Source organism: Platichthys flesus, chromosome 13 (assembly GCF_949316205.1).
Source record: "Platichthys flesus chromosome 13, fPlaFle2.1, whole genome shotgun sequence".
NCBI lineage: Eukaryota > Metazoa > Chordata > Actinopteri > Pleuronectiformes > Pleuronectidae > Platichthys > Platichthys flesus.
Window position 1 is genome coordinate 24,452,160 of NC_084957.1, and position 20,932 is coordinate 24,473,091.

Sequence of the window (20,932 nt, forward strand, 5' to 3'; positions counted from 1 at the left end):
CTCCCCAGTGTCTAATTGAACAACGAATTTATCCATGCTTTTTTATATACATCTTATGACAGCATGTGATTTTCAGATTTTCCGGCCTGTGGTAAATCAGCCCTCATGTTGTTCTGCCTGTATTCGGCATTATGGTGATAACTAGTAAAGGATTTCAAAGTAAAAGCGTTTCGTTGAGTAAAGCCTGAAAGATGCTTCTGCGACTGCGTCTGCGTCTTTTCACGCCGCTGTGGCGCAAGACTCGTTTTCATTCATGCTTCCCCAACCGTTGCGCGTCTTACAAAGCAATTCCGCGCCAGAACACTAGGCGGAGTAATGCTGAACCATGGCAGAGAGTGTATTCACGATTCCAACCGAACAACAATTGATTGAGATGGAGCTGCTGGACAATGAAGAGCAACTTCTTATAATTAGTCATCAGGTCTCAGTGTCCTTGTACTCGGACATCGCTGGGTTATAAAGGTGCTCATATTTTCGGACCTCTTCCGACAGGAGTTCTTCGCGGTTTCTGCCTGTATTAGGGGGCATGAAACCGGAAATGCAGTTCCAGAAGGGATGTAGAGCAGACCAATAACAGCCTTGCGGGCTGAGTGAGCTTGCGGAGCTTTGCTGTAAATTTTAGAAAAGTGGGGCGACGCCCGTCAGAACGTAAGAAGGGATACATAAGCAAGTAAGGGACCCGGAAGGGCTCTTGCGCTTACGGGCCCGTGAAAACGCAGAAGCATGTTTCAGGCTTAAGCCTATCAATGGATGAATGAACTTGTAAATAAACAAATTAATAAAAATACAGAAATAGGTAAAAATGCTGAAAATTTCCAGAGAAAAATGAGCTTTAACATTTGTCTCATGGGTATTTATTGAAACATAACGACAATTAAAGACAAGGCATATTTTAAGGTGTGAAAAAAATGACAGGCTGTTTGAACATTCCAATTTTAACTTTAATTGATACTCAGATGTTGTTATGTCATTCTACACAGTATTAGGTCAGTCTAATGTCATAAATTAGCTATTTTGTTAAATTGAAAAGGACTAAACAACAAAAAACTAAATTTGTGTGCTTGTTTTTTTTAAAGCTCATAGTGAAAGTCTTTTCTGTGTCTTGCTGTGAGTTATGATGGCGTTTCCTCTCCTCTGCACTCAGTTTCATCTTTGTGACATTATTTACATCAGGACTGATGTTACTACCAGCTTAGAAGAGGACCTTTTTCTTTTCTGCTAAACCCTTTTTTCTCTCATTTCCCAGCAACTTCTTCTGGAATGGTGATTTATGGATGCATAACCACCATGTCAGCATGTAACGCATCAATCTCTTCAGCATGAGCTCACATAAGCCAATTGTCAAAACTTCAGTCCAAATATGGCCCCTGTTCCTCCTGGGATCCGCCTGATGGTGTCCTTTGACAGGGACCAGTGGTGAGTGAGTGAGTGAGTGAGTGCGTGAGTGAGTGATTGTGTAAATTGGAGTCTCTTTACATGTATTTCAGCTTACTGTTGAATCACTAATTCTCTTGGATATTTAGTAGGATTTTTCACCATAAACTGCAGATTTGCTACTGATGTAACAATGATGTGTAAATGTCAATCAATCAATCAATCAAATTGTATTTGTATAGCCCAAATTCACAAATTACAATTAGTCTCATAGGGCTTTAACAGGGTGTGACATCATCTGTCCTTAACCCTCAGCAAGCGTAAGGAAAAACTACTAAAAACCCTTTTAACAGGGTAAAAATACATAGAAACCTCAGAGAGAGCCACATGTGAGGGATCCCTCTCCCAGGACAGACAGAAGTGCAATAGATGCCACGTGTAGGAAAGCATCATCAATAATCAAAGTCTCTAGCAGCATTTGATGAGGGTTAACATCCCGAAGGACAACCCCAACATGACATGCCAAGCAGTCCCGCTGCAATCACAGTCCATGGTCAGCAACCAGTAGGACCACGATCCACCATCCAGACCAGACGCCACTCCAGTCCTCAGTCACCGTCAACCACCGCCCCCCAGGACCCACTACGTACCACCGCTGTGGTCCTGGTCCACCGTCCGTACCCAATGCCAACGCGACACAGGGTCCACCACCAGTAGCACATGACTGAGAATCCGCCACACTGGATCCAACATCGTGACCCCCGGTGCGCGATCCACAAACCGCAATCCATGGTGCGGCCACAGAGGCCCTGGATCTGCGGGTGATAAAGCAAAGGGATTCCGGGGAAGGGGGGGGGGGGGGGGGGGGGGGGAGAAGAGGAAAGAGAAGCTGGAAAAATAAGTTCTGTGTGTCATGTGTCATAAAATACAAGTTACGTTCTGCCGCACTAATTAGCTCTAACTATAAGCTTTATCAAAAACTAAAGGTTTTGAGTCTACTCTTAAGCGAACAGATGGTGTCGGCCTCCCGAACTGAAAGTGGTAGATTATTCCACAGCTGAGGGGCTTGATGGCTAAAAGCTCTGGCTCCTACTCTACTTTTAGAGACTTTAGGGATGACAAGTAGGCCTGAATTCTTGGAGCGGAGTGCTCTAGTGGGTTTATAAGGTAATAACAGCTCTTTAAGGTAAAAAGGCGCTATATTATTAAGGGCCTTGAAGGTGAGGAGGAGAATTTTAAATTCTGTTCTAGATTTAACTGGAAGCCAGTGTAGCGATGCTAATACTGGAGAAATGTGCTCTCTTTTCTTTGTTCTCGTCAGGACACGTGCTGCGGCATTTTGGACAAGCTGTAGAGTCTTTAACGACTTACTGCTGGAGCCTGATAATAATGAATTACAATAGTCCAGTCTTGATGTAACAAAATGTGAATTATTTGCCAACTTGACTTATTTGTTAAATCTTTCTCCATCCAAAACTATCAAGTTGTAATAGCTTGCTAATCATCTTTATTCATAAATATTTGTGCAATAACAATGTTATGGTGTAACACAGCCATTCCCAAATTTTAGAATGCCGTGGCCCAATTTGAAAAAGGGACAAATTTGTGTGCCCCACCCCAAATTTAAATAATCACAACTTTATGATCCACACACAAGATTAGATATGCATATGCATTGCAAATCCAATAACGGGACAGACCAAAGCGCTGTCTCAAAGTCCCAACATTTTCCGTAATAATCCATCCATGTTTAAGCAAAACAATTTGCAAAGCAACAAATATAAAACATTAAGTGCAAATAGTGGATTGTTAAACATATATTCTTGCTGTTTGTGTAACAGAGCACATTACAACATTACACAGCAATAATATCAGTAAGAAGATAAACACATTTGCGGCCAAACCAAATATACTTGAGGGTTACAAGTGGCGCTGCACGTAAATTCCACACAATAACCAAAATACAGGGAGTTTACCTGTATTCTGGTTATATTCTATTTCTTAAATTGCTATCAGGGTATGCAAGTACTAGTGTTCTGATGTGGATGCGGGCAGCCACTAGTAACCAGTGAAGGGAGCGGAGTAGTGTGAATGAATTTAGATAGGTTAAAGACCAGTCAAGCTCCTGCATTCTAGATGAGCTGCAGAGGTCGGATGGCACTAGCAGGTACACCAGTCAAGAGGGAGTTGCAATAGTCTAGGCGTGAGATGATCAGAGCCTGTACCAGAACATGCGCTGCCTTCTGAGTGAGAAGGGGACTGATGTTCTGCAGTATGTATCCACAGGAGCCGGTTGTTACACTAATGTTGTCAGTAAGGTAGAGTTAACTGTCGAGAGTCATACCCAGGTTCCTAGCAGTCTGAGTGGTGTCTACCACAGACTTGTCAAAGGTAATATCCATGCAATGGGTGTGAGAGCCCTTTCCTGGAAGGAAAAGTAGTTTGGTCTTGTTACCTATGTTTCAGATTGGGGAAAAGAGAGGATTAGTTGGGTGTCATCAGCATAGCTGTGGTAGGACAAGCCCTGTAAGTGAATGACAGAGCTGAGAGAGTTGGTGTACAGAGAGAAGAGGAGGGACCCCAGTAGTGAGAGGATAAGGTTTCGACACAGATACTCTCAAAGTTTCTTGGTAAGTGCGGTTATTGAGGTAGGATGAGAGCTGGGAGAGGGCAGAGCCTGAGACACCTAGATCCTGAAGGGAGGAAACAAGGATTAATCAATCAATCAAATTTTATTTGTATAGCCCAGTGGTTCTCAAAGTGGGGGGCGCGCACATTCTCCAGGGGGTCGCAATGTCACAGATAAAAAAAAAAAGACAGACGACCTGTCACTGGTTAGTGAAAGCTCCCTCAGTGGTGAAATGCTAGGGGCTGGACTGACACAAACAAATCAATACTGTTTCGTTCTTAAACCACCAATCAAAAGAGGAGTGTTATCATTTGAACGCGAGTTGCACGGATGATTCAGAGTATAAAAGTAACAGCAGGCATGGTCAGCGCTCAACCTCACTGAGAGGACACCCTGCAGAGTTTGTGCGATTGCTCTTGTTTCCTCTATCATTCAGATATTCATTGCTTTATAAACAGTCTTTTTAAAGACTCACTCCTTCCTTAGTAATATCTTCCTTCACTTGCAGCAGGCCTATTCGTAGCCTAATCAAAGGAGTAATTTGCTCCACAGTCTTTTTTAGAAAGCTCATAGCCCGAAGAGCTAGCCTTCTAGCTAGCTAACTTCTTCCAACTTCAGCTAGCCCTTTTCTCCTTAACACCTTCCTTTACAGCTTCAATCATCCACCGTGTTGCAACAAATAAAACACCAGCACTTGAATACTATTCTGTGCTGTCCCTGTCTACATTGTATACTGTTCGTGCAAAGCACTGTCATAGCACTGTGCATAGCACTGTCTCCAATAAGGCTTCCACGATTAGTTGACGTCATCGATGACGTTGACGCTGAAAATGCGTCGACATCAATATTTTAAACCAACGAGTTGGACCCACACAAATTATGAATTTATGTTCTTCTTCAGTATCACTACGTAACGCCGGGTCTACACCGAACACCGCTGCGCCGCTCCGCACAGCGCTATTCTCAAGCGCGCTGGCGCCCGGCTGTTCACACATTTGCCGGTCAGCCCGCGACTCTGCTTTCTCCGCTAGTTGTTGTATGTAACCCGTTCAATGTACTGGTTTAGAGGTAAATCATGACGGTCTTCATAGCCCCCCCCCCCACCCCACCCCTCTCTTTTTCTCTTTCTCTCTCTGTCGATCTGCTTGTGTGCTTGTAGTGGATGGGCAGAGGGGGTCATTTAATTTTGTGATTGGGAAATTGGGAATATGCATATTTGATAATTTATATCATATAAAATATGTCTTTAATATCGTTTAAGATAATTTCTCAGTGTTTCCTGGCGCGTTACGCTTGCGGCGCGCAAAAAAAAAATGACTATGGTATCGTTCAATGTTATTCACAACAGTTGATTGACATGTAGGTTTAGCTAATAGGAAGCCCCTAAGTTGGTATGTTGTGGACCAATAGGATGAGGAATGAATGTGGGGAGCGGGGTCAGACGCGGAAGTGAGGACCCGAATAACGATGTCAACATTAGTACACTGTCTGTCTCACGCACATTATTAAGCGAAATGACAGACTCGACGCCGAAACCATCGGTGCAGGGCGCGAAGCGCATCGCAGCCCATGTGAACTGCACAAAGGTTTAACAGGGGGGTGGATAGGAGGCTCCTGGCTTTCCTTGGCGCTGTACGGCACGGCGCTTCGGAAATGGAATGAAATGATCAATTCGATTTTTTGGGAGGAAAATTAATCCTTTAGATTAATCGACTAAACTGTAAAATAGTACTAAATAGTTAATCAATAGAAAAATAGTCGTTAGTGGCAGCCCTAGTCTCCAAGCTATCTTTCTAAATATTCAGGTGTAGTTGAGGGCAGTGGTGGCGGGGGGCGCGGGGGGCCCCAACTATCCCTAACCAGCTTTGGGGGGGCCCAGCTTGCAAAAGTTTGAGAACCCCTGGTATAGCCCATATTCACAAATCACAATTTGTCTCATAGAGCTTTAACATGGTGTGACAACCTATGTCCTTAACCCTCAACAAGAGTAAGGAAAAACTACTAAAAACCCTTTTAACAGGGTAAAAATATGGTGAAACTTCAGAGAGCCACATGTTGTCCCAGAATGGACAGAAGTGCAATAGATGTCAAGTGTAGGAAAACATCATCAAGATAAAGGTTTAAGCAGCAATGATGAGGGTAAATATTTTGAGAGATAACTTCAATAATACACTCCTGATAAAAATCTTAAGACCAGTTAAAAAATTGCATGAATTTGCATTTTGCACTGTTGAGTCTTAGGAAGGTTCTAAGTAGAGTTTCAAAATGCAAAAAGAAGAAATGGGAACAAGAGCCCAAAAGTTGTGAGCAGGCAATTTATTGAAAACAATTTAACTGAAGTAGGCTGTTCATCAGCTGATTAAAAAAAAAAAAAAAAAAAAACCCTCCTAAAACAGAAATTAAAGTGTCAAATACTGACTAAGTAATGAGTAGCTCCACCATTATTGTTGATCACTTCAAAAAATTTGTTTTGGCATGCTTGATGCAAGTGTTTCCAAAAGGCTAGTGTGAATGTTGCGCCAAGTGGTGAAGATGGCTTCACAAAGGGCATCCACTGTCTGGAACTGAAGTCCATTTTTGTAAACTTCCCTTGCCATCCATCCCCAAATGTTCTCAATTGGATTAAGATCAGGGGAACACGCAGGATGGTCCAAAAGAGTGATGTTATGCTCCTGGAAAAAAGTCTTGGTCAGACGGGCATTGTGAATTGTAGCGTTGTCCTGCTGAAAAATCCAGTCGTTACCACACAGACGAGGGCCCTCAGTCATGAGGGATGCCCGCTGCAACATCTCCATATAGCCAGCTGCTGTTTGACGCCCCTGCACAACCTGGAGCTCCATTGTTCCATTGAAGGAAAAGCATCCTAGATCATGATGGCGCCCCCTCCAATGTGCCGCGTAGAAAACATCTCAGGTGGCATCTCCTTGTCATGCCAGTAACGTTGGAAGCCATCAGGACCATCAAGGTTACATTTTTTCTTGTCAGAGAATAAAACTTTCTTCCACCTTTGAATGTCCCATGTTTGGTGCTCCCTTGCAAGGTCTAAACGGGCAATTTTGTGGCGTTGAAGGAGACGTGGCCTTTGAAGACGTTTCTTGTTTCTGAAGCCCTTCCTTCGCAGATGCCGTCTGATGGTTATTGGGCTGCAGTCAGCACCAGTAATGGCCTTAATTTGGGACGAGGATCGTCCCATGTCTTGACGGACAGCCATTCTGATCCTCCGGCTCAGCGCCGGTGAGATTTTTTGGGGTCTACCCTCTTGACTGGTGTTCCATAACCCTGAGGATCTTTTAAGAAATGCAAAATTACTCTCCTACTGCATCCAACCTCAGCAGCGATGGCACATTGTGAGAGGCCTTGTTTATGCAGTTCAACAATCCTACCACGTTCAAAGAGGGTGAGCTTTTTTGCCTTTGCCATCAAGAGATCTTCACAGTGTGATTACTTGACAGGAAATGACATGGAATCCAAATTTTTGCGCAGATTTTGGCTTTTAAAAGCTGTGGTCTTAAACTTTTGATCAGAAGTGTATATGTCAAGCAGTCCTGCTGCTTTCATAGTCTATGGTCAGCAGCCAGCAAGATCATAATCCACAATCAAGATCGGATGCCACTATAGTCAGAATCAGAAAGGATTTATTGTAGGTTGACAGCTACCTGTAATTTTCTTTGGTAAAAAAGGTGCATACATTGAACATAAAATATAAAAACACAGTAAGTACTTCACATAAGACAGAAATATCTATATATAAAACAAAAACAAAATTATATACAAGATATAAAAAGTTACAAATAAAAAGTTAAATGCAAAACAGGAGAGAAATGTTGATGTGCAATATGCAATATACTGTTTATGTGTGTTAATGTAACACAGAATTGAGGGGCGGGATAAGAGTCCAAGTCAGGTGGGGGTCCCGGGCCTTGTTGATAAGGCCAACTGCAGCCGGGAAGAAGCTGGTCTTGTGGCGGGAGGTTTTGGTCCTGATTGACCTTAGCAATCTGCCGGAGGGAAACAACTCGAAGAGTTCGTGACCCGGGTGGGAAGGATCGGCCACAATCTTGCCTCCACGCCTCTGGGTCCTAGAGGCAAACAGGTCCTGTAGAGATGGCAGATTGCAGCCGATCACCTTCTCAGCAGAACAGATGATACGCTGCAGCCTGCCTTTTTTGTTTGCGGTGGCAGCAGCGAACCAGATGGTGATGGAGGAGGAGAGGATGGACTTGATGATGCAGGTGTAGAAGTGCACCATCATTGTCTTTGGCAGGTTGAATTTCTTCAGCTGCCGCAGTAAGTACATCCTCTGTTGACCTCTTTTGGTGAGGGAGCTGATGTTCAGCTCCCATTTGAGGTCCTGGGAGATGATGGGTCCCAGGAAGCGGAAGGACTCCGCAGTGACGACTTGGGAGTCTCTCAGGGTGATGGGGGTGGGTGGGGCTGGGTTACTTCTGAAGTCTACAACCATCTCCACTGTTTTTCAGTGCAATGAGCTCCAGGTTGTTCAGATCACACCAGGTCACCGGTTGGTCAATCTCCCTCCTGTAGGCAGACTCATCCCCACCAGAGATGGGCCCAATGAGTGTGGTGTCATGATATTTGCTAAGCAAAATGTTCTCTTCATGAAAGGCCTTGACACAGCTGATGCCATTTTGGCCATTGGAGAAAGGAATATGATGTTCCTGCTATATCCAAACAATGTCCTGTTGGTGTAAACATTAGGATCCTCGAAACCAAAACAACGAAACAAAACAATAACAAGATTAAGATACGTTTATTTATACCAAACACATGCACAACACACTCATGCAATGGTGGGTAAATTTATCCTCTGCTTTTGACCCATCTGGTGAGCAGCCATGTACAGCGCCCGGGGAGCAGATGTTGGGGGAGTAAGGTGCCTTGCTCAGGGGCACTAGACAGGGTGTGGAGAATTCTTTTGGATTTTTGGACCGATCAATCCAGGTTCGTCTTTTGTTGTTTGTTCCGTGGAGACGAACCAGAGACCTTTTCTGCCCATAGTCCTTTGCCACTACACCATCGCCACTAGTTCACTCTGTCCGGCCTCCAGAACTTATCAGACAGCTGCTTAAAACCTATGTGATGTAAATTAATCTAAGGGAATTACGCCTTAATATGTAGAAGTTACAAATTAGATCAGGTTTAAAGTACAGTATATTGAATGTCACAAATTCATAGTCTTCATAACAGGCAGCAGCTCTTACCAGACCTTTTATCAAGGCAGTTGACTAAACAGCCATGTGACACACACATTCTAATGTCAAGACCAAACACTAGGCTTCAAGGCCCCCCCTCCTATCTTTTTTGCAAAGAGTACAGTCAGACCAACATAACAGCTAAAATTTAGAATCCTAACAGTCCCTCCTTTCACACCATTTTCATGGTGTGAACCACTTACTGTGGACATCCATGTACCCCTAACCACCATCCCATCCAGTGCTGTTCGGACATCAGTTTAAGAGTCAATGATCTGGATTTGAGCCTTGTGGAGATCCTTTCGTGGAAGTGAAACTTTCTGTTTGTCAGGTGGAAGAGGTGAAGTTGTCACCGGATGGGAATGGGTTGTGGAGACATGGAGCCCAGATCCCTTGATTATATAAGCTTATATTTGCAGAGAAAATAAAAAAATTATCAAAACAAGACATACATAGACCCTCCTTTTGTGGTCAACAATTTCTTTAAAATTTTGAGGAGTATTAGTCAGGGATGGCATTCGATTAAATTGTCTTAATCGATCGTCAGGAGAATTAACGATGAACTTTCAATTAATCATTAATATTTTTATATTGAAAAATGCACTATTTATAGGCTATATTAAAATGCAGTGAAAATAAAAAAAACAAAGTGTGTTTCCTCATTGAGATCTTTATTACAAGAAGGACAAAATATGCGCTGCCGTAATATTGCTTCATATTGATTCTTTCGGTTTCCGCACTTCGCAGACTTTCTCTCAGTTGGGTGTTTGATTGGCTGAGAGTGTCCCGCTCTTTGCTGACATCACTGAAGTTGCATTGCAGCTCCCTGCTCTCTCTCATGTGGCTTTCTGCTGCCTCCTGAGTTCGGTTGGGCTGGTGCTCGCGGTTCATCACATCCCGTCTCAGTTGGTCTCTACTCTCCTCGTTCGCTGCGAAAGAAGCTCTGCAGTGGTCCAACTGTTCGAGAGCAATATCAGCATGTGACCGAAGGTCGATACCAATCTCTCGTAGACTCTGGATTTGACGTTCGTCATCAAAGGCCATGTCTTCCAGCTGAGAGAGAAGCTGCAGCAGGGTGGTGGGGGTCTGGACAGGGGCGGCGGCCATTTATCGGGATAAAACACACTATTTTTGAAAGGATTATTTTCTCTAGCCTGTTAATAATAATACCTCCAGAACAGCACACTCATCAGTATTTCAAGCAGAAGGTACAGACTCAGAATAAACCTGATCCTCTACCTATCAGCCACTCAATGTTTTTCTAGAGCAGTGACACGTCGATGAATGTGTGTGTATTTTGGTGGATCGGTGTTGGTCGTGTTGGTATGTCAGGGATGTGTATCTCTGTCTGTAAAAAGTTAAAATCAAAATTCAAATTCTAAATTCAGATTGAAATATTCAAATATTCAAATATTCAAAACAATAACAAAAACAAAAATAAAACAAAACAAAAATCAATAAAATATTAAAATAAAACCTAATTAATTATACAATTAAACAAGCAAATCCAATGATGTCAAACAAGCTCCAAAACTTATCAGAAAGCTGCATGAAATCTATGTGATGTAAATTAATCTAAGGGAATTACGCCTTAATATGTAGAAGATAGAAATGAGATCAGGTTTAAAGTACAGTATATTGAATGTCACAAATTCACAGTCTTCATAACAGGCAGCAGCTCTTAGCAGAACTTTTATCAGGTGGCTAAACACCCATGTGACATACACATTCTAATGTCAAGACCAAACACTAGGAATGAAAATGTCATTATCAAATCATCTGTGTGAATGGCCTTTATCTGGCCCAAACTGTTCAAGGCCCCCCCTGCTGTCTTTATTGCAAAGAGTACAGTCAGACCAACACAACAGCTCAAATTTAGAATCCTAACACATCCTCAGACTTAAGGAGTTTGACGGACTGGTGACTGGAGGTGCAGCTGTTTGTATACAGGGAGAAGAGTAGAGGGGAAAGAACACAGCCTTGAGGGCAACCGGTGCTTATTGCCCTGGAATCTGAGACATGCTTCCCCAGCCTCACGTGTTGCCTCCTGTCAGACAAGAAGTCTGTGATCCACTTGCAGGTGGAGTCAGGCACACTCAGCTGGGAGAGCTTATACTGTAGCAGATTCGGAATCATTGTGTTAAAGGCAGAGCTGAAGTCCACAAACAGGATCCTGGCGTAGGTTCCTGAGGAGTCCAGGTGCTAGAGGATGAAGTGAAGGGCCATGTTTCCTGCATCGTCTACAGACCTGTTGGCTCTGTAGTCAAACTGCAGGGGGTCCAGGAGAGAGTCAGTGATGGCTTTGAGGTGGAACAGCACGACGCGCTCAAAAGCCTTCATCACCACAGAGGTCAGGACGACGGGTCTGTAATCGTTGAGTCCAGTGATCTATGTTTTTTTGGGCACAGGGATGATGGTGGAGGTCTTGAAGCAGGCTGGTACGTGGCAGGTCTCAAGTGAGGTGTTAACATTTTTAGTAAACAACGGAGACAGCTGATCAGCACAGTGCTTCAGGATTGATGGAGAGACAGAGTCTGGCCCGGGAGGTGCAGATGATGGGCTGGAGGGTGGTGTCACAGGGGATGGTGTCAGGACTGTCCCATTGTCTATCAAAGCGACAGTAAAACTCAGTCAAGTTGTTGGCAACGCGTGAGTCGTTAGTTGAGTGGGGGGCCCTAGGCTCTCAGTTTGTAATCAGCCTGAGCCCTTTCCAGACAGAGGCAGAGTCATTGGCTGAGAACTGGTGTTGGAGTTTCTCAGAGTACAGTCGTTTAGCTTCTCTCACCTCCTTGCTAAACCTGTATTTCGCCTCTATAAACCTGACTCTGACCCCGCTCCTGAACACCTCTTCCTTCTCCAACCTTAACTTTTTGAGTTTGGCTGGTGTCAGGCGTGTTGGTTTATCCTAAATAAGAGAAGAGCCGGATTGGTCCAATTTAAATATTTATTGAGATGCAATGAAAGTTGAAAAACATAGCTATGGACAATTATCACAGCCTAGGCTAATTAAGTTAGCAATAGGTAGTTAATAATGGCCCCGAACAAAAGGGGTTTGATATAGTTATAACAGTAGATTTAATATGATTGGTTATGAAAGATTGAAGGGGAGTCACCGCAAATCAATTTGGTTCTCCCTTGTTGGTGCACAGGCATGTCCACGCCTCTTGGCACAGAAATCCAGGAAGTGACAAGTAGCCGCTCTCTGTGACGCTTCTACTACTCTGATAGTTGCTAAGCAAAATGTTCTCTTCATGAAAGGCCTTGAAACAGCTGATGCCATGTGGGCCATTGGAGAAAGGAATATGATGTTCCTGCTATATTCAAACAATGTCCTGTTGATGTAAACATTAGGATCCTCGAGACCAAAACAACGAGACAAAACAATGTCAACAAAGTCACTCTGTCCGACCTCCAGAACTTTATCAGACAGCTGCTTGAAACATATTTGTGAATGACTCTAAGGGAATAATGGTTTAATACCAAAAGTTAGAATTCAGAACAATTATAAGATTCATTATTAACAATATGCAGCAAGGGTTATTTGTAATTTGAATAAAGGCCTTATATATGGTTCAAACTGATCATCCCCCCCCCCCCCCCCCCCTTTAGTTGCAAATAGTTTCAGTCAGACCCAAATACCAGCTAGAATTTGAAATCCTAACACTGGGAACCAGGGTTTGTCATTATTGTAACTCACCCTGGTGCATGATGGAACACAGCTGTCCTCACAGAAGCTGATGTAGGAAGTCACAGCCTCTGTGTACTCATCCATACTATTAGTAGCAGTCCTGAACACCTCCCCAATCTGTACAGTCCAAGCACGCCTGAAGATCCTCCACAGCTTCACTGGTCCACTGCTTTGAGGTCCTCACAACAGGTTTGCAGAGTTTTAATTTTTGCCTGTATGCAGGAATCAGATGGACCAATACGTGGTCCGAGAGTCCCAGTGCAGCCCGGGGGACGGCGTGATAAGCACTGCTTACTGTGGTGTAACAGTGATCCAGAATGTTCTCCTCTCTGGTCGGGCATTTAATATATTCTATATTTGGGGAGTTCAAGGGTGAGATTTCCTTTGTTAAAGTCGCAGAGGACAATAACTAAGGAGTCCGGGTTAGTCCGCTCCACACACAGTATCTGATTGGCAGGCATGTGTCGAGCCTCTTGCATGTTAGCCTGCGGTGGAATGTAATCACCGACCAGAATGAATGAAGCAAACTCACAGGGGCAGTAGAAGGGTTTGGAGTTGATGAAAAAATATTCCCTATCAGGAGAACAGTGTTGTTGGATCACTGTCACATTGTTGCACCAGCCACAGTTGGAGTAAAAGCAGATACCTCCACCTTTCGTCTTGCCGGAGAGCTCCGTGTTGCTGTCCGCTCTGAAGAGTTGGAAGCCAAGCAAGCTGCAGCGCAGAGTCCGGTGCAGCTCCACACAGCCCCGTCTCCGTGAGGCACAGAACAGAAGATGAGGAGAAGTCTCTGTTTTTACAAACTAGAAGCTGGAGTTCCTCCAGCTCGTTGTACATTGAGCGCGAGTTGGAGAGGAATATTCCTGGAAGCGCTGTGCGAAGTCCCCGTCGGCAGAGACGCACCAGCACGCCGGCCCGTTTACTTCCCCTCCTTCGCTGCACGGGGTGTACAAAGGTGAGGGCACCTTTTGACCAGAATGTCCAAATTGTCGATAGTTGAGGCAATGAAAGTCGGAAATAAATTATCGGGAGTTATGTCCCTAATGTTCATGAGCATCTCTCTGGTGAATGATCTTCCGGTTTTTAGGCAAAAAACTGAATTACCTAACAAAACAAAACAACGCAAACAGTCATTGTCCACTGCCGCTAGTTAGGATCCATCATCAGCTGCCACGTCGGTCGTGGTCCACCAGCATTATCTGACGCCAACGTGAAAAAGGATCCGCCATTCCCACTACGATCAGCCGGCAAGACAAATAATTCACCACACTGGATCAACCAACGCGACCACCGACACGCGATCCACAAATTGCAATCCATTATGATGTGGCCAGAGCTGCGGCCCTGGATCCGCGGGCAACAAGGCAAAGTGACTCCGGCGAAGGGATACAAGGGTCAGAATCATGTATTGATATGATATGAATTACTTTGATGTGATAAGGATGGAGAAGAGGAAGGAGAAGCTGGAAAGAGAAGCTCTGTGTGTCCTGTGTCATAAATTCCCTTTGCACCATCAGGTGTTTTTGCCTTGTAATCAATGATACAATGATACAGGCCAAACTTGAGGGTACACTGAGGCCCAGTCAATTTGACTGGCTACTGGTTTGTATAGCAGTACTATGCAAGCCATGTGGCCAACTCAGTAGATCAGACATAAATACCTCTTAGCCTTTTGAACGCTTCTTATTTTAGAACATAGGTTAAGTTACGTTCTACCGCACTTATTAATGCATACCACCAGTTGATGTTATCAACATTCTAGACCTAAAGCAGCATAACTAAGAGCAGGTCTAACTATAAGCTTTATCAAAAAGGAAGGTTTTAGGCCTACTCTTAAACGTACAGATGGTGTTTGCTTCCCGAACTGAAAGCGAGAGATTATTCCACAGGAGAGGAGCTTGATGGCTGAAAGCTCAGGCTCCTACTCTACTTTTAGAGACTTTAGGGACAACCAGTAAGCCTGAATTCTGGGAGCGGAGTGCTCTAGTGGGTTGATACGGTACTAACACCTTTAAAGGGGACATATTATGCCCATTTCACCACAGTTGAAATGGCTCCTTGGGGTCTTAAAGAAATGTCTGTAACATTTTTTGGTCAAAATACCACAAGGATAATTTAAAACAGCACCTTTTTACTTTGTCTAAAACAGCCTTCCTCAGATTGACCTGTTTTGAGTGCCCCGCCCTTCTCACCGCCCTGCCCCCCCTCTCACTAACAACCTACCCCCCTCTCACCGCCCCGCCCCCGACACACACTCACACACACACACAGACACAGACACACAAGCAAACACGCCTTAAATCTCCCCTTAGCATATTTAAGGTTTTTAAAATCATTTTAAGTCACTCTCCTACACATATATTTCTGTATCTGTTTGTTGTGTTTCTTCATTGAAGCTATAATTTTCAAACTACTACATCTTCTGATAAAGATGTACATGATCTAAATACATGCATCTAATGCTCACACAGACCCGGATCTGTCCGGGTTCTCCTCCGCGGGGACTGACGGTCCGTGTGCGGACATGAAGCCGAGCCGTTCAGCTGCTAACAACATCGCTGTGCTGCGTTCAGGGTAACTCGGATATCCCGACCTCCTGCCACATAGCGAACATGCAATAGTTTCGATGAACATACACACAGACACACACAGACACACACACACACACAGTTCTTATTTTGATTCAGATTCAACTCCGATCAGATCTCCTTCTCCTGTTGTGTGTCTATGTTTTAAATGAAAATCAGTTTTACTCACACCTTTAACTGAATTTCAAGATAATATGTGATGTGAAAAGTGGAAGATAGTTTTTCAAGATGTACAGTTGGTGAATACATTTTTTTGTTAACTGTCATTAAACCACTAATGTAGATGTTCCAGCAAAATGTCATTATTTAAACAGCACCAGTCAAACCATAAACTGACAAATATTGATATACCATTAAAGAAATATGGGATTGCTGTTTGTTTCATGTATGAAAAATCTCACGAATCTTAGTTTTCATCTCACCAGTGGATGTATAAGTCACATTATTCATGAATGTAATGTAAATATTTCTGTTTTCATTACACTTTGTCTAATTGTGCTATACCAAGTTTAGTATAGTACAACCACACAGGATTTCACTTATTTCACTTATGCTAACCAAATGTTTTTCTCTGTTTGACTTACAACTCACAGTTACACTTGTTAAGCTGGAGCAAAGTCCATATTTACTATTCCAATAGACATAAAAAACACTTCACTTGTCATAAGAGGAAATGCAAAGTTGTGATAACATCAACAGTGGCTACATGTCATTAAGTGCCAGGATTCCCTATTGCTACACAACTTCCCATTTTATATATTTATATTCATCCAGGAGTCCTGATATAAATGACTGATATTATATATTTTCTGAATTTAAAACACTAAGTGAAGTGTAAATTTGATATCTAACCATTGTTTAGTTTCAACCAACTGAATATGATGCAGTATTAGCTATGGATGGGCATTCGATTAAAATGTCTTAATCGATCGTCGGGAGAATTAACGATCGATTTTCTATTAATCGTTAATATTTTTTTATTAAAATTCACTATTTATAGGCTATATTAAAATGCAGTGAAAATAGAAAAAACACAGCGTTTTTCCTCTTAAGATCTTTATTACAAGATTAACAACTCTTGTGGCAGTTTAACGGGATCCGTTCACTGGTTACACTTGGAAAATATGTGCTGCTGTACTCTTAAGTCCCACTGAGAGAGCAGCAGCTAGCCGCTGAGAACTAGCTGGATTTGACGGTTCTCGACCTCTCAGTCGGGTTGTTGTCACATCCCATTCCCGGAACCCCTCACCCAGACCCGGTTCTGTCTGGGTTCCCTTCCCTGTGGACTGAGGGTCCGTGTGCGGACATGAAGCCGAGCAGTTGAGGCTAGCTCCGGGCTTCTTCCCCCAGCTGCTAACATCCTCACTCTGCTGTGTTCCAGGCAACTCTGATATTCCGACGTCCTGCCACATAGCGAAATCCAGTTTTTTCGCCGATGAAAAAATAATGTCATCGACTAAATTCTTAATGATCAATAATCGATCGTCGATTAATTATGCCCTTCCGTAGTATTAACTTATTTGGCTTATGTGGCTTTTTTTATTTCAGAAATTGTACTCCTTAAATGCTGGTTTAAATATAAGAAGATATTTTATCATGCATCTTCTCGTGGCCGTTTACTCTTTACTTTTTACTCGTTTACTCTTGTGTGGCTCTTTGCTTGAGCCGTCCTGTTATACATTTTCAGGCCTGGAATCTCAGATTATATCATTCATTTTACTGTCTTATCAGACCATGTAAATCTCTCTTTAATAAAATTTCTAGGCAGTAGGCTATATTGTGAGGGGGCTTTTCATCTGTGTCTGTAAGTGCCTGGTAAAATTATGTTTTTAGGACATTCTGTTTGAACACTCTGGTGAATGCTCTGAGAAAATGTCTTCAAAATGAAGAGAAATCTTCACTTGGAATCAAAACATCGAAGTGACTAGGTTTTTGTGGTCAAAGTTCAAGACCACGCTTCTGACTGTTTAAACCACATTTATAGCAAAGGTTTTTTTCAACTTCTCCGTCCGGTGAGATTGTGACTTTTCTCATTTGGTCAGATATTGAATTTGGTACACTCATTTTGGGTTCCCAGCTTTGAACTGTGTTGGTTGTATAGATCGTCTGTGCTGCTGGTGTGTGTGAAGTGCCCATATTTTTTAATTAGTAGCTTCTTTGCAGCAATATGAACTTCAGGTGTTTGTAATGTAGCTCAGTGTTGACTACAGTGTCTTTTAAGTATGTATTTAGCACTAAAAACTATTCACTGGTATCGTACATGCTAGAAATAATGTCCTTCTTGCTATTAAATTCATTTAAAATCTAGCCTACATTGTAATATTAGAAGAGATTAAATCAGAATATTCTCTAAAAAAAACACATAAAGATCAGTATTTATTAACTGATTATATAGATCTACTTACCAATCAAAATGGTGGCTTTACCAGAAATTCTTTGTCTGTTAAAGTTACACAGATATACCCAATTACCATCTTCTTTATTTGACAATGTCATTGTATCAGTTGTATCAGTTGCTACTTTGAGATGGGGAATATGTGTGTGCAGTGTTCTTGGATATGTTTGATGTGGTTTCAGCATGTCCTGCTGAAATGAAGAGAATAAGCCGATTGTAAAAAAAATGACCAGTGTTATGCTGGTTTAATTTAGTTCAGTGGTGGTGTTTGGATTTTTTTCTGTTGTACCTTAATTCTCATCACTTTCCTCTTGTGATTCCTGTCTGCAGGTACAGAGCCCTCACCTTTATCCTCACCTTTCTGCTCTATACCAGCTTCCACCTCTCCAGGAAACCCATTAGCATCATCAAGGTAACAAACAGGTTGTTGTAGTATACAGATACACCAAGCTTTCCAGACAGTGATAGACCCCAGTCTAAGACTAACGACCAAACTAAATTGAGATTTCTACTGATAATATTACTGAGGGAAAATATTTATTTGTTTAAGTAAATGATGCTCAGGGCAGCTCAGCAATGTTAGAAAGATAATAGCTGTACACTACATAGGAAGTTGAGGTGCAGGTATGTCTACCTTCAGTATACTGAGAGGTTTGTCTACACTGAACATTATAATGAGAAGTTATTATGAAACACAAGCAAAACATGAAAACATTTTCATAATTGTTTTCTTACATCAGTCAATAAATCGGTCAAATGAACTGCACTCACACACACAGTCAGGTTGTGGACCTCCAAACTCAGTTAGTACAGTTAAAATCTACTGTCTGCTCTGAGACTTTTTTTTATATGTTTATCGTATCTTTCTCGCAGTAGTGTCTTGTTGAAGTCGGTGTTCGAAAAGAAGAGACGCGGACCCAGTACTTACAAATATAATGTTTATTACACAAGAGTATTATAGGTCAGGACGAGTTTCTAGAAAACTCGGAGATAACACACAAGCCGAATAGTGAAAATCGTATATATATAGGGGAGTTGTTTACCACAAACCTAGAGATATAATGACGTCACACAACCGGGCCTTCTGCCTAAATTTGGGAATGTGTCATACCTTAAGATTTAAGGATCCGCTGAAAACCATCTCTCCTCTCATTATTCCATAGGCAGTTCAAGGATAGTTCAGACAAGGAGAAACACACTGAACACATCTGGAGATAATACTTAAACGTTTGAACTTAAGATTCAAGGCGCCTTAAGATATTAACATGTCATTATGATCTATACCTATGCTAGAGAAAATCATTAGCTGGATATTAACATACCATTTATTGTTTGTATCTGTGCTATGGATATCTATTAGCTAAGGGAATATACTACATGTTGTTTTTTGCCTAACTTGTTTAAATAGTAAATGGAATGCACTTGCATAACCCATTCACTCACACACATTTGCACTGTGCTTCATATTTAGTGCATTCATCCCATCAACAAACTGATGGAATAACTATCAAGAGCAATTGTTTTGGTCTTGCCCAGGGATATTGACTTGCAGACGGTAGTAGCTGATGACTGACTATCTCCTAAGCCACTACCACTAACTTACCCCTTTTCCACCAAGGCAGTTGCAGCTTTTTGTGTTTAAATGGCCAAAGAACTGGCTGTGGCTGAGGGGTAGAGCGGTCATCCTCCAACCTGAATGTTGGCAGTTCGATCCCCAGTCTTCCCCATCTGCATGCCAAAGTGTCCTTGGGCAAGATGCTGAACCCCGAACTGCCCCCCATAGAACAACAAAGTTCTGCTAATAGATGCACTGTATGAATGTATGTGTGAATGGGTGAATGTAAAACTGTACTGTAAAGAGCTTTGAGTGGTCAACAAGACTATAAAAGCGCTATATAAATACAAAAACATTTACCATTGAAACACAAAAAAACTGGTACCAGGGTAATACCAACTCGTTGATGAAGGTGGTGTGTGTCTGTCTGCCTGTCAGTGCAAGTAAGGGAGGAAGAGAGCGAGCAGAGTCGGGGGTGGTGGGATGAGTAAAAGAATGAATGACACGCAGCTATGAAGAAAGATTTTACTCATTGAAAAAAGTAGCATTCTCTTCATACATGAGAGCAGGTTCCCACTGAGCACATATGACAGGCATGAAAGTGTCTAGAGATGCCGTGGTGAATGTTATCATCAATCAATCAAATTTTATTTTGTATAGCCCGTATTCACAAATCTAAATTCGTCTCATAGGGCTTTAACATGGTGTGACATCCTCTGTCCTTAACCCTCAGCAAGGGTAAGGAAAACCTACAAGAACAACTTTTACAGGGTAAAAATAGGTAGAAACCTCAGAGAGAGTCACATGTGAGGGATCCCTCTCCCAGGACGGACAGAAGTGCAATAGATGCCACGTCTCGGAAAACATCATTAAGATTAAAGTTTTTAGCAGCATTGATGGGGTTAAACATCTTGAAGGAAAACTTCAAGATGTCAAGCAGTCCAGCTGCAATCATAGTCTATGGTCAGCAACCAGCAGGATCATGATCCACATCCAGATCAGATGCCACTTTATTCCACAGTCATTGTCCACTGCCGCTTATTAGGATCCATCATGAGCCGCTGCCGCGGTCCTGGTCCACCGCCCGTATCTGACGCCAACGCCATTACCACAATGATCAGCCCACACGATATAGAATCCGCCATACTGGATCAACCATGGCGACCTCTGATGCGCGATCCACAAATCGTAATCCATGGTGCGGCAACAGAGGCCCTGGATCTGCGGGCGATAAAGCAAAGGGATTCCAGGGAAGGGGGATAGGGATGGAGAAGAGGAAGGAGAATCTGGAAAGAGAAGCTCTGTGTGTCATGTGTGATTAATTCCCTTTGCGTCTTAGCGTTATCAGGGTTTTTTGCCCTGTAATCAATGATACAATGATACAGGCTGAACTTGAGGCTACACTGAGGCTCAAGGTAAATCTGACTGGTTACTGGTTTGTATGATAATACGATGAAAACCATGTGGCCCACTCAGTTGATCAGCCATCAATA

The 20,932-nt window shown here is 42.7% G+C and overlaps 1 protein-coding gene across 9 annotated transcripts in view; it reads left to right on the plus strand.

Annotated features, from left to right (window-relative positions):
- Nucleotides 1-20,932, plus strand: part of slc37a1 (solute carrier family 37 member 1) — a 67,740-nt gene that overhangs the window by 652 nt on the left and 46,156 nt on the right. For 7 of the 9 annotated variants that reach the window (XM_062402588.1, XM_062402593.1, XM_062402591.1 and 4 more), the window contains exons 2-3: nt 1,247-1,416; nt 18,215-18,296. In XM_062402588.1, coding sequence (XP_062258572.1) covers nt 1,361-1,416; nt 18,215-18,296 — 138 coding nt within the window. In that variant the 5' untranslated portion in view covers nt 1,247-1,360. Of the gene's footprint in view, nt 1-1,246; nt 1,417-15,372; nt 15,476-18,214; nt 18,297-20,932 lie in introns of those variants that run through there. The other 2 variants (XM_062402590.1, XM_062402596.1) reach the window with 2 other exon arrangements.